Source organism: Empidonax traillii, unplaced genomic scaffold (assembly GCF_003031625.1).
Source record: "Empidonax traillii isolate 1590-97213 ecotype Southwest subspecies unplaced genomic scaffold, ASM303162v1 scaffold1231:size149244, whole genome shotgun sequence".
Taxonomy (NCBI): Eukaryota; Metazoa; Chordata; class Aves; order Passeriformes; family Tyrannidae; genus Empidonax; species Empidonax traillii.
In genome coordinates this window covers 9,688-22,520 of record NW_020956424.1, presented here as the reverse complement: position 1 = coordinate 22,520, position 12,833 = coordinate 9,688, and the positions used below count along the sequence as shown (strand labels likewise).

Here is a 12,833-nt window from a genome sequence, read left to right as displayed (position 1 = left end):
GGTGGAGAATGAGCCTCCCTAGGTACAGATGAGCTGCTTAGACATGGATAGGTGAGGAAAATGTTGGGAGTAAAATCTGGGATAATCTGTCCCAGAGAGAATGAATATTTTGGGGTAAAGTGAGGCAGTCAGGAGGGGGCAGGGAGGGAAATTTTTGTTTGTCATGCCTGAGGTAATCTGCAGCAGAGAGAATGTACCCTAACCCTAACCTTAAGAGGCAGGCAGGAAGATCAGCCAAAGAAAGCATGTTTCCTTTATTATCATAAATTCACAAGCTTTTTGGAAGCAAGTATGGTCATAAATATTGAAGGGCTACCAGTCTCACATTGCTAAAATGGACAACACAGAGACCTTAGAGACAGAGTTTCTGCATATTTCTGCAACAGCAGTGTGGTCAGATTTAGAATATATTCATGGATTGGCACTAAATTATATGTGTACACATAAAGTGCTTTTGAATACTTGATAGGTAGTAAGTTGTAAATTAAGAGGTAATTGTTGCACTAATAATAATTGTCAGGGTTTGATGCTCCTTGTTGTCAAGAATATCACTTCCAAAATGTATCAGTGCATTCAGCTGAGAGGGCAAAACAAAAGCAAAAAAAAAAATAAACAAAACCCAAAATCAAAACACAACCCCCAAACAAAGCGGAAACCCCACAAAAAACCCAAGCAAAGCAAAGCTCTGTGAGGTCCCTGCCAGCCCCCCATTCCGTGGGAATGGCCCCACGATGGCCCCGCGGGGCCGGGCGGGTCCTGCCCCCTGCCCTGCCCCGCCGTGCCGGGCCCGGCCATGCGGCTGCGGCCGCCGCTGCTGCTGCGGGGGGCGGCCCGGGGGAGAGCGGGGCAGGGCAGCGGCCCGGGGCAGGTGAGCGGTGGTGGGGACGGGCCAGGGTCAGGGCCAGGGCCAGGGGAGCGCTGGCAGGGCCGGGCAGCGCTGGCAGGGCCGGGCGCGGGCGGCGGAAGCGCGGCGGGAGCGCCGCTCGGCCTCTTCCTGCGCGGCGGGCACGGGGGATGCAGCCTGGGCTGCTCTGACCTTGTCCCCAAAACTGCTGCTGCTGCTGCTGCTGCTGCTGCTGCTGCTGCTGCTGCTGCTGCTGCCCGGGCAGTGCCCCCCGGGGCGATCCTTCCCTGCTCTGGGTGATGGAAGGAGGGAGGGAGGGAGGGAAGGGGGGCACCCCCGGCCCCGCTGATGCGCTCGGTGCGGGCTGAAGGTACCCGCAGACAAAGAGGAGCAGCTCCGGGCTCAGCCCTGCGGGTTCTGCCTCCCGGCAGCTCTCCAGAGAAATCCTCGGACTGTGTGTAAGGCACGCTTTTATCACGGCCGGGGAGATGAAGGGGGTTTTGCCTTCTGTATTTTGACTTGTCTTTGTTTCACTGGTCCGAGGGGACCGGCAGGAAGGCGATGGGTGTCCTTAAGGATATTTGAATGTCCAGGCTGAAGAACTAAGGAGGGTTTCATTTGTTTGTTTTTACTACTTTCGGTTTTGTTTTTGTTTTGTTCTGTTTTGTTTTTTCCTTCCTGTCTCCGAAGCTGGAAAATGAAACAAAAGGGAAACTTCAGAAGCAGATTTGTCGAGTTGTTCTGGATCACTTTGAGAAGCAGTACACGGCAGAGCTGGGAAATGCCTGGAGCAGTGTCAGGTCTGTTGTTCTGGGGAGATGGGGAGGGAAGGAGAATCACACAGCCACTAAAGAACATTCCTTGCAATGAAAAGTCGTGATCAGAGTCTCAGAAACCATGTAATTCCTCTGAATGCCCTCTTTGGTTTATCCTCTTTGAATTAAAAAGTAATTTAAATTAAATGCCTCCATTGTTGTTGGGTTTTTAAATATATCTATACAAAAGCATAGGTGTATAGCTTCAGTTTAACTGAATCAACTTAAAAACTCTCTTAGTTTGGATCAGTGTTTTTCCTGCTTTAGGCAGTGGATACTCCTGAGGAGTATCCTTTGAGACTAAATGAAAAATTGCAAAGAGGAATTCAAATGGAAAAGGGGGGAAATCCATGGGGAATAGGCCTGGAGAAGTGAACTGAAGGGCAAACCAGAACGTTTCTACCACACAAGGACTGCTTTCTGACTGTCCTCCAGGAATATCTACTGCTTTAAGTTTTCCTGGCCCGCTGTTTGCAGAACATAAAATGTGAAAAAGAACAACTGTAAAAACTGTATGCTACAGTGCTGGCTGGAATGGCCTTTGCAAAGGTGATGTGATTCTTTTTGCTGTGATATTTGCAGCTAATATTGCAGTTGTTCTTTGTCCCTAGGGAGGTAAGTCGTAAGTGGATGGAAAGAGCGTTATGCTTCATCAGATATATCTTTTGCAGGCATTTGTTAGAGTTAAGAAAAACGGAGAACATCTTGTTTCAGAAGAAATAAGGTGTTTCAAATACAATTAGAAAAATGATGTCTTGCTTCCCTATTGAAATTATTTTCCTGTGTACTCTTCTTAATCAAGTCGAACCAAAATGTTTTAATTTCTGATTACACCAGGACCATCCAGTGGGGGGATTGTAAGTAAAGGGTTTCTTGGAAAGGGTAACTTGACTTATTTGTCAGATTATTAAGCAGCTTTTCCTTTTTTTCCCCGCAGAGATGTCCTCACAGATCCCCTGTGCTGGCAGCACTCGGTTCTGCTGAACAGGTTCAGCCCGTGCCCTGAGCTGGAGAGCAGGCTGTGTGTGCAGGGCTATCACCCTGCCTTCCAAGGAGCTCTGCCCTACCTTCCAGCAGCGTTTCAGTGCTACATCAGGAGAGCTCCTGGGAGATTCCCTGCTCAGAAACACCAGGCTGGCCGACTGAAGGAGTGTTACCTGCTGAACGCGGCTTCGCTGCTGCCCGTGCTGGCCTTGGAAGTGAAGGATGGGGAGAAGGTTTTGGATCTCTGTGCTGCTCCAGGGGGTAAATCAGTGGCTATCCTGCAGTGTGCCTGCCCAGGTGATGTATCCAGGGGCTGATCCCTGGCACTGTGTCTGTTTTCTGTACATCAGTTGGGTTGGGGGCAAAAAAGCCCAAACCACAATAGTTGTTCCACGCTGTTTAATAGAATATTTGTGAACTCAGTTTACCTAAAAGAGGATGAGAAATGCAGTAGTCACTTAACTCTGAGTTACTTTTGTCCATCAGTCTGCAGCAGAATAGCTCTGTGGGTTTTTTCCTCTGCTGGTTCCCTTGTTGTTACTTCTCCAGAAGTTATTTAAAGTCGTGTAGATTTGTTGCCACAGAGATGTAAATAATCTGCAATCTTCTTTTTTTCTTTTCCTCTGCTCTCTGTTTGGCCAGTGCTGTGCAAATATTGTGAATAAATTTAAGTGTACTGACATAAAACAGAGCATGACAAATTAAATGGGCAAGAAAGTTTATAATGAGGAATTGGTCTGTATCAGGATTTAATCAGCTCTGTGTCTGAAGCCACCCAGATGTTAGAGAAGGACTCTAATCAGAGTGTTTAAAAGGCAACAGCAAGCAGCAGCTCTGTTCTTCTGGGCCAGGGACTTAAAGCAAGTTGTAATTGTTGTTTCTAAGTTTATGTGTTAGTTGCTGGTGCTTTATTTATTTAAAAATTAATTAAATAATAAGGGGCATGTACTTCATTTGGACAGTGGCTCAAGGAGCCCAGAAAGGCCCTCACTCAGCCTGGTCTTTGGATACGGATTGTGATTAAATGGATTTGTTTTGCTGTCCCAGTCTCTCGGTACAGAAGTATTTGTCTGTAAATATTTATGGCTTTCTCTGTAGGGGCATGTGGAAATTTCCTTAGGTTTATAAAAATACAGCAACATTCTGAAAAGTGCAGTAACACAGACTTAAAAGTTTGTCAGCTCTAGCAAAGCAGTAGAACTTCTAAAATCAGTCTTAACTCCTTATATTTGTAAAAATAGAAAAAAAAAAACATAAAGATTTATCTTTGAGTGCTTATTTCTTTTTTTTTAAATTTTCTAAGGTCGGTTGCACTGCAATGAATTTGATGATTCGAGGGCAAGATGGTTGGAAGAGACCATAGAATCCTTCATCCCACAGCCTCTGATTAACTTGATAACGGTGTCTAAACTGGATGGCAGGCACATTGGAGATCTTAAACCTGAATTATATGACAAGGTAACTTTATTATTATTAGCCAATTATATTTCTGCATTCTGATTCTTTTTCTTCTTATGCTACTCTCTTTTTAATTCTTTTTTTTTTTTCTTTTGGCCCCCACAAAAATATCTGACTTACCCAGGGGTTTATTTTGGAGCACTAATTTCTTATCTCCTCACCTGATAACTCCATTAAAAACATCTCAAAATAGCAATTGGATCATTTCACCCCTGAAAATGGAAAATATAAAAGGGTGTTTCGAGTTATTTACAGAAGCAAGCTGAATAAATTTTTAGCACGTGGTGTTCAGAAAGTGAATATCTTTATTATGAGTGATCTTTTTTGCTTTTTATTGTGTAGGTACTGGTTGATGCTCCTTGTTCAAATGACAGAAGTTGGCTTTTCTCTTCTGATATTCATCAAGCTACACTCAGGCTGGTCCAGAGGAAGGAATTATCATCTCTACAATTCCAGCTCCTGAGGTGAGAAATGCAAAAGAAAGCTGTTCAAGCAGTTGTTTAATGAACAAACCCAGGATTCACCGTGTGAAAATGAAGTGAAGAATATGTGGTTGTGCTGCTTTTTAGAATAAACAGGCAACCTGGGTTCATGTGAGTGTGGAAATGTGGGTGGGGTGAGATCAGCAGTGAGCCCCAAGTCCTCTACTACCCTGCTGATGTTCTTAACTCTTAACTCACTCCTTCAAATACATGCCCATTCTCAGATGACTCTCACCAGTCATCTACAATGTCAGAATAGTTTTGGTGGCACAGCTAAAATGGTTCTTTATTATTTATTAGTCTTTTTGGTGGCTGAGCTGTGAGTCAGAGCTGGCCAGCAACCATCACTGTGCTCACTGGTCAACACTACTTCAGAATTTCCTCCTGGGCTCTTTGTGTGGAGAAGTTGAGTCCACTGCTGCACATTTTTACATGCTGCTGGAATTCAGTACCCAGCTGGCTATTTGTAGCTTCTGATTGCAATCAATAAGATAGAAACAAGTCAAACAGTGTGAGGTTTGGTGGGCAGAGAGGATTCTTTGCTTGTTTTTAAGAACATCCACCCCAAAATCCAAATCAAGGCTGTCATGCATTACCCATTTTAATGATGCCAGCCATAGGCTGGCATTTGGGAAGCATTTATAGCTCCGTGGTTTTTCTCTTCAGGATTAAAAAAAAAAAAGACTTCTCAACAGAACCTTCTAAACTTGAGTTTATTTGTGAAGTAACAGCCATGCCTGAAGTTCATCTGTCAAAGCAAATTGAGGGGAAAAATAACATATTGCAAACAAACAAACAAAAAAAATAGGAAGTTTTTATGGGAAGTTCCCATTGCAGCAGTTCAAGACAGTTTTGCATGAGTTCCAGTTGCAAAAGGGCCTTGCAGAGGCCTGTGATTTATAACAGAAATATGAGTATCTCATTGCAGTAATGCATCATGTCACCCATTTCCCTTGAAGAAATCAATCACATTTAAAACACTGACCTGGTTCTGCTTTCCCTTTTCAATATCTGGCATACAAAATCCAATTTGTGAACCTGCACCAAAAGGAAGCATAGATCATGCAGCAACATTGTGAGAATTGGCATAAATCATTCCAGATTGCAGTCCTGGAGAACTCATGACAGCAGGAACCTTGTCTTTAAAAAAAAAAGATACGTTCCTGTCAGCCCAAATCAGATTTAATTGAATTATTCCTAAATCAGGAGAAAGCTTTCTGTTGGAAATATATTTTACTCTTGCAACAGCAATAAGAATTAGATTGCTAAGGACAAGATAATTTTGGTATGTAAATTGTAGTAAAAGGATGGTAATTTCAATCTTATTGCTCAACATAGGTCTGAGTAGTTCTGTAGATCAACCAATCTATTGCTTTGTGCCCTGGATTTTTGATTGGGTTTTTTTTTGTCTTTTAAAATATTTTGGAGCATTTGAAATAAATGGTTAATTTCAAGAGGTAGGTATTATAAGGGTTGTTGGGTAGAATATTTGATGTATAGTTGTCCACTGTGTTGTTACTGTTCTTTTTACTTTAGAATGAATTCCCAGGACTAAAGACGTCTGAGATCCCCCACGAAAGGGTAAAAGGAAATGATAAAACGAGATCAGGAAAGGCTAAACATGGCAAGAGCATTAAAAGTTGAGCCAAACTAAAACTGTGGAATGCCACCCTATTCAAGTTTGGGTAGGGTGCATAATTATAAATTAAAATACTTGAGTTTGAATCCCATCCCAGATACTTCCAGTAATATTTGGAAGGGCTGAACTTACATCCATCTGGCTTTTCCCATGACTCAGCTCATGCAGGGCTGTGCTGGTTGGTGGGTTCAGGTTCCCTGGTGCTTTGTGCTCCCAGGAGTTTCTCACCTTGGTTCCTGTATCTGCTTTGACTTCATTTGAAGATGAAGCTCGAAGTATAAGGGCCAAGCATTATTCCAGTTTAGCAACAGCATTAAGAATAACATACAAATAAGAAGAAGGAAATCGAAGTGGAGTTCTATTTGTATTTCTGTCAAGCAACACTCAGCTTAAAATTTGAGATTCCCTTCTTCTGGATTGAAGAAATGCTTCACTTATAATCTGGTTTTCTGGATTGAAGAAATGCTTCACTTGTAATCTGGTTTTCTGGATTGAAGAAATGCTTCACTTGTAATCTGGTTTTCTGGATTGAAGAAATGCTTCACTTATAATCTGGTTTTCTGGATTGAAGAAATGCTTCACTTGTAATCTGGTTTTCTGGATCTGCTTGTGGGGGGAAGCTGGGGCATCAGAGAGAGGAGTGAAGGAAGGAAGCAGGGTTTGCAATAGGGTGTAATTATTTAAGTGAATAGATGCTCCAGAGAAGGAGGATCTGGAAGGAGTGTTGAAACGGCTGCAACAACCTTCCTAGTCCAGTCTGCAGGAAATCTGAAATGTAAATGAGTGGCATAAAAGCTGGACAGCAGGTTTTACAGGCAGTGAGGGCAGCACTGATTTGTAAGGATTGTTAGTACCGAAACCAGAGCATCCCTGCTGAGTGCTGTCATCCAAGAATGGCAAATCTCGTTGTTGTTGTTTGGAGTGTTCATTCAGAAAACAGATTGCAAAGCAGGGAAGGGATATTCATTTCCTGCTGCTAAATGCTAGCACAAAATACACTGGTTCTGAAAAGAGAATTTCCCAATGACAGAAATTAAATGTTAGGGCTAAGCTTGGATGCCTAATAATGTAATGGTTAAACTCATGAGTGTGTCTGTGAAACCACATCACTGATTTTCACATGTCAGAGAAAACAGCAGCTTTTAACCTCAGGTTTGTTTGTTTGTGTCCTGTGTTTTCACCAAAAATGTTTTGTGATGGGGTTTCATAGAATATGCACAGAGGTTTATTTGTTGAAAAAGAAGTGTCTTTTTTCACATAGTAGTAAATATTTACTGGAAAAATCACGATATTTCTTTTCCCTCATTCAGTGCCATCTCTGTATTTTCACTGAAATGCAGAGTTTCCCACTTGTATCTGGAAGAGGAATTGTCTGCTCTTAGTTGTGTGTGTGGGGAGGTTAAAATAAACGGTTTCTGATTTTATTAAGCCTTTGGCAACATCCTGAGAGGAACTTATGGATTAAGTCACTCAGGAAATGTTGCAAAACGAAGTTTACTGAATGTATAAATAACTGTATGAATAAACAAATAGGCTACCCAGTGGCTAGTCACTTGGTTTGGGGGTCACATATTTAAGTTTAGACACGAATTTTAAACCTTCAGTCCTTTCTATGTGTGTGTGTGTGTGTGTTCCAGAAGCAGTAAGGAAAACCTCTAACCCTGGAGTTGGGTGGCAGGGTTGGCTTCAAAAGCCTTTCCTTCTCCCTTCTGTAGCTGAGAAGGTTCTGCTTGGGTTCTGTGTGGTTTTTTTCTTCCTGTAAATAATAAGTGTAATTTGGGAAGAGGGATGGATGGAGCTGTGAGAGTGCCCAGGTTAGGAAGGTGGTTCTGGGATGAGTAAATGGCAGAAGAATTGAAGGTTTGTCTCAGGGGGCTGCATTTGTGGGATTTCATTGTTTGGTTTAGGGTTTTTTGGTGCCTGTGCCTACTTCTATTTACGGTTCAGTTTAATTCAGAAGAATTCAGTTCAGTTTCATGATTTTCCTGCTGTGTTTTTCTGAGCTGCAGTGTCTCTTTACAGCAGCAAAGCTTAGAGGGGAGCAGAGGGAAAGGGTGCTCAGGGTGTGGAGAGAGGACTTGAACTTTCTGCTGTGCACCTCTTTCACTGCCCATCACAAAGGATTCAAAAAGCAAACAACAAAAAAAACCTGGTGTTTTGACACAGGAGGAATTTCTTCATCATTTTGGCTTGATTTGAATAAATAAAAGCAAAATCTTTAACATGCACATCATATTGCCATAAGGTATCTGGACTCTAGTGAGAGTAACAAGGTGATGTGGGTATCTTTAGTCAATAAAAAGTATTAGGATTGAGGATAAAAGCAAATTACAGAGCAGGTAAGGTTGGAAGGGTCATCCCAGAGCACATGGCACAAGGTTGTATCCTTGAGATGCATTTGTTCTCAAACAGCTTCTAAAAAGGTCAGCATTTTTTATTCTGATGAGACATAATCTGGCTTACTGAGCAGAAATACATCTTAGCTGCCAAAAGATGGCACTGTTGAAGCGTTGTAGTATTTTAAAATTGCCCTAAAAAATACGGAGTCGTTTTACTTTAACACTGAAAATGGTTGGGTGATGAACATAATTAATACTGAGCCTTCCAATGGCTTGCAACATAAACCCGAGCACAGGAGGAGTAGGCTGGACATGCAGGGGGCAGCTAAATGTGTAATATTTGTATTTTTCTGCCCATTTTTTAAAGGGTGTTTGAGACACCAAGACTTTTAGAATGAAAAAAAAGTCAGCCTGTCATGTCTAATTTTCTGTAAGTGGGAAAAATCCTCTTTTTAGATTCTGGCTAACTACATTTTAGTGGCATGTAAAGGAGTTTTTTGGGCTTAGAATTCTGGCTCTCACATGGTGGTTTTTTTTTCCCCTGAGACATTAAACAATAATACTGCTCTGTTTTCCCTAATTTAGTAAATCTTCAGAAATAAACTAAAAACAAACAAACAAACAAAAGCTTTAAAATAATATCTTTCTTTTAAAAGTCTTACCTGTTACTCTTGCTGTACAGGGGGTTAGGGTAGATCAATGCATCTTTTGTGAATCTCATTCCTGTCATGCAGGCATCCAGCTGTTGTAATTCCAAACTGTTGATTAGAAAACATCATTAAAACTTCAGACTCTTTGCTGTCACTAAAGCCTAAGTTGGCACATGCTGGTATATAGTAAAGTTGTGTGAAAAAAACACAACTTTAAACAGCTGACTAAATTAGAAATGGTTGTACTACTTTTTTTTAATATATATATAGCTTTACCTTTTCGACTTTTACATGAGAAAAGTATTTTCTCACGTGTCTAAATGCTTACATGGTACCTGCCTTATAGGTAGGTTGTGCCAAAAGTATGTCTTGAATTTTTCAAGTCCCAACATTTTTGGGCGTTTCCAGGTGCCCTCTCATGGCTTGGCACTCCTGCACACGTGGAAAAGGTGGGGCTGGAGGGGAAAACTCTCTCAAAAATGAGTTACCTGAGTGGAATTCTGATAATAATAAGATCAGCTCAACTTTATGAGAGCCCATTTAGACTTCAGCCCTGTTCTCTTTGAGTTCTGATGTGAAAGCCAGAAAGTAAGATCTGTTACAGAAGGGGAAAAAAAATTAAAAAAAAGCTTTTAGATTTCCCAGAAGGGGCATGAGGGACAGCAGGGTTACAGCTGCTCTCTTTTGCTGTCTCAGGGGGGCAGTGTAAATGTTGTGCTGATACCAGTCTGCCACAGAAACGTTCCTAAAACGTTTTTGCAGGCTTGCAAAAGCTGCTCACAGGTGTGAGATGAGCTGGCAGGTTTGTGGTGGATCCTGCTCATTTTCAAAGTATCCTGGAATGAGTCCACCAGGCCCAGTTAAACTGAAAATATTTAGACTGCCAAAGTGCACTGTAACCTGTTTTTTACCTATAACAGGCTGAACTCAGCCATCTGCTCACTCTCCATCTGATAGAACTGATTTCTGCTGATACAACAGAGGCATTAAACACTTATTTTTCTTAGAGCATCATCAGTGGAGAGAGCTCTGTTCTCTCACTAAAACTGGAAAAGCATAAACTTCAGTAAAACACATACTTGGCTTGCTGACTGACACAATCAAGGCTCATAAAATAAATGTGGGGATGTGTGTGCTCCCAAGAGAAGCAGATTTAGCCCTCACCTGTCTGAACCAGTCACTTGTCCTGGTGTTTCCATCCTGTTTGGGACAGGATTTTCAGTGCAGCTTTCATCTCTGATTGGCTTTGATCCTGCTTGTGATGAAGCTTTTCTTTATTGATTCTTTTCCTGAAAAGTCCTAAAAGTTCTGTTAAAAGGGATTATCTTTTCCCCCTTATATTTTCTTCTTTCCTTTCTCAGCTGCTTTTGCTCAGAAATCACCTTTAGGAAGTTCTCAGCTTGTCTCTGGAGGAAATGCTGTTTTCATGCCATTGTATTCGTTTGTCTGGGCTTGGAATCAGACTTTCTGCCCTTGGAGGCTGCTCACCCCATTTATTTTGAAGAGTTTGTTGGGTTTTTCTTTCTTTTTGTTTCTCTTCTTTTTATTTTTTTTCCGGTATATTTTTTTTCTGGGGTTTGAGTGTGAACACAGAATTGTCAGTAATATCTACAAATCTGTGATTATTCAGTGTGGCTGTGTCATTGTGATCCATGCTTCCAGTTTTCCTGCCCTCCTGCACCTCCTAAATTCCCAGTGGCTCACCTGCAGTCCTCTCAGCCCTTACCTTTGTTTTCTCTCTGATATTCATAAGCTGAGTAACATCATTCACTTGTTCAGATTCTCTTGTTTTTAAACAAATAGGAGGAGCAATTGTATTTTAATGTGGTATCTGCTTGAGTATTATCTTACAATTCAGTCTTTAAGCCATATGTTTTTCAAGGCTATCATTTAACGGGATTTAATAGCAAATATTTAATAGCAAACCTTTATTGTAGCTTTCTCTTTTAGTAACATGCTGGTATCACATTTGCAGAATGCTCTTCTGTGGTGCAAGATTTTGGATTTTTCTCCTTAACTTTCCTAATTTGCAGGAGGTGAATATGGCTTGAATATCACTTCTGACTCTCACAGGTTATATTTGATGTTTCTGAAATACAAGGACTTTGCAGATCTGCTTTAATGCAGAGTAATCAGTTTGTTTAACCTCAGTTTCAGTGGTAAATTGATAAAGACCCTCTGTTCCCTTCACCCACCAGGAGTTATGAAGCTTTCAGGGTTTAAGCCACTATTTTGCCTTTGTGGAGTCAAAATTTGTCAACAGGTGAAGGGCACAGAAACAACAGATGAGCCTGAGGGAATCAGGTTGAAAAGTGAAACCCCCAAGTCCTCTTACCTGGGAAATAAATTGCAGAATTCACAGAAATGTTTCTAAAATTGCAACCCTGTACAGTCAATTTTATGCTGTTAAAGCATTTTCGTTGTGTTATTTTTGTCGTATTTATTTATACTCCAGATTTATAAGTCCTTACGTGTTCTCCCACACTAGAATGTCACTTCTATGTTGACTTTTTTTCCCTTTTTTCTTTTTTTTCGTTGCTGTTTTCAGGTCTGCTGCCAAAGCCCTGCGTCCTGGTGGCTGCTTGGTGTATTCCACGTGTACTCTCTCCAAGGCAGAAAACAGTGATGTGATAAACCTCACCCTGAGCTCCTGCAGCGATCTTGTGCCTGTGGATATCAGTGAGATGGGCAGGGCTGTTTCTCAGGAATTCACTTTTCTTGCTGGTTTGCAGCAGCACGAGCTCCTGGTCCTTCCAGAGAGAGGGAGAGCGTGGGGTCCCATGTACGTGGCTAAATTAAAGAAAATCTAGTCCAGCTGCTGCCTGTGGGCTCTTTGTGAGGAATAAATGATAAATTAATACTGATTTAGAATACAGGATGTGTATTTGAACATGTCCAGGGGAACTGAATTTAGAGCATTGTTGCCTAATAAAAAGGAAGCTAAATATTTAACTTATTTTGGCTTAAAATATTCAATGTGTCTTCAAATATGGACTTGTGGGCCTCTGGGAAGTCCTTATGAAGTCACGGGAGCTTTGTATTATTTTCAAGGTGGCACTTTTAAAGGGAGTTTTATTCTAGAATAGGGGCCTAATGTGGTGGAGGTTTCCACTTTTTTGGTTTGTGTTTTTCTTTTTTTTATTTATTAATTCAGTTATGACACAGTGTGGTTTTAAATAAATGGTTTCTATGGTCTGAGGTCACAGAAATCCTGCATTCTCTCTGAGCACATCCAGAAATCTGTGTTTTTGTGAGAACTGATTTGTATGTAGTGTGTCATCTTAAATGCTGACTATTCCACGCACTGGCAAACCAGGTTTCGTATTTGCAAAATTTGCCAAGCTGTTTACTGTTTAAAAGCTGTCTCTTGTTTACAGTTGCAAAGGTCAGCAGCTCTATGGGCACCAGCTTTTTATTTTTTATCTATTTGTTTATATTTTTGAGCTTGCAAAGACAGCAGCTTGAAAGAGTAAATTCCATTGCAATGTCCTGAAGGTCCAGCTGTGTTTGGCCTCGGTACTCAGTTTGTGACCCGATGCAGCGTGTCCAGAGAGCACGTTTGAAACAGAAGCAGAACAATTAATAAGCACAATAACAGCACGGGATTCAGAGGGTTTTGTTA

General features: G+C 41.4%; 1 protein-coding gene across 1 annotated transcript; it reads left to right on the top strand.

Annotated features, from left to right (window-relative positions):
* The first annotated feature begins 720 nt into the window (after positions 1–720).
* NSUN3 (NOP2/Sun RNA methyltransferase family member 3) lies at positions 721–12,611 on the top strand. Its single transcript, XM_027905991.1, has 6 exons — positions 721–868; positions 1,518–1,644; positions 2,597–2,940; positions 3,947–4,101; positions 4,444–4,565; positions 11,760–12,611. The coding sequence occupies exons 1-6, from the start codon at positions 721–723 to the stop codon at positions 12,019–12,021; spliced, it is 1,158 nt and encodes a 385-aa protein (XP_027761792.1). The 3' UTR covers positions 12,022–12,611.
* The last annotated feature ends 222 nt before the right edge of the window (positions 12,612–12,833 follow it).

Excerpts from the sequence above, each read along its gene's own strand:
- NSUN3 (XM_027905991.1), top strand. The coding sequence starts at position 721 with ATGGCCCCACGATGGCCCCGCGGGGCCGGGCGGGTCCTGCCCCCTGCC. Across the intron at positions 1,645-2,596 it reads AATGCCTGGAGCAGTGTCAG|AGATGTCCTCACAGATCCCC; the intron begins GTCTGTTGTTCT and ends TTTTCCCCGCAG. Across the intron at positions 2,941-3,946 it reads CCTGCAGTGTGCCTGCCCAG|GTCGGTTGCACTGCAATGAA; the intron begins GTGATGTATCCA and ends AAATTTTCTAAG.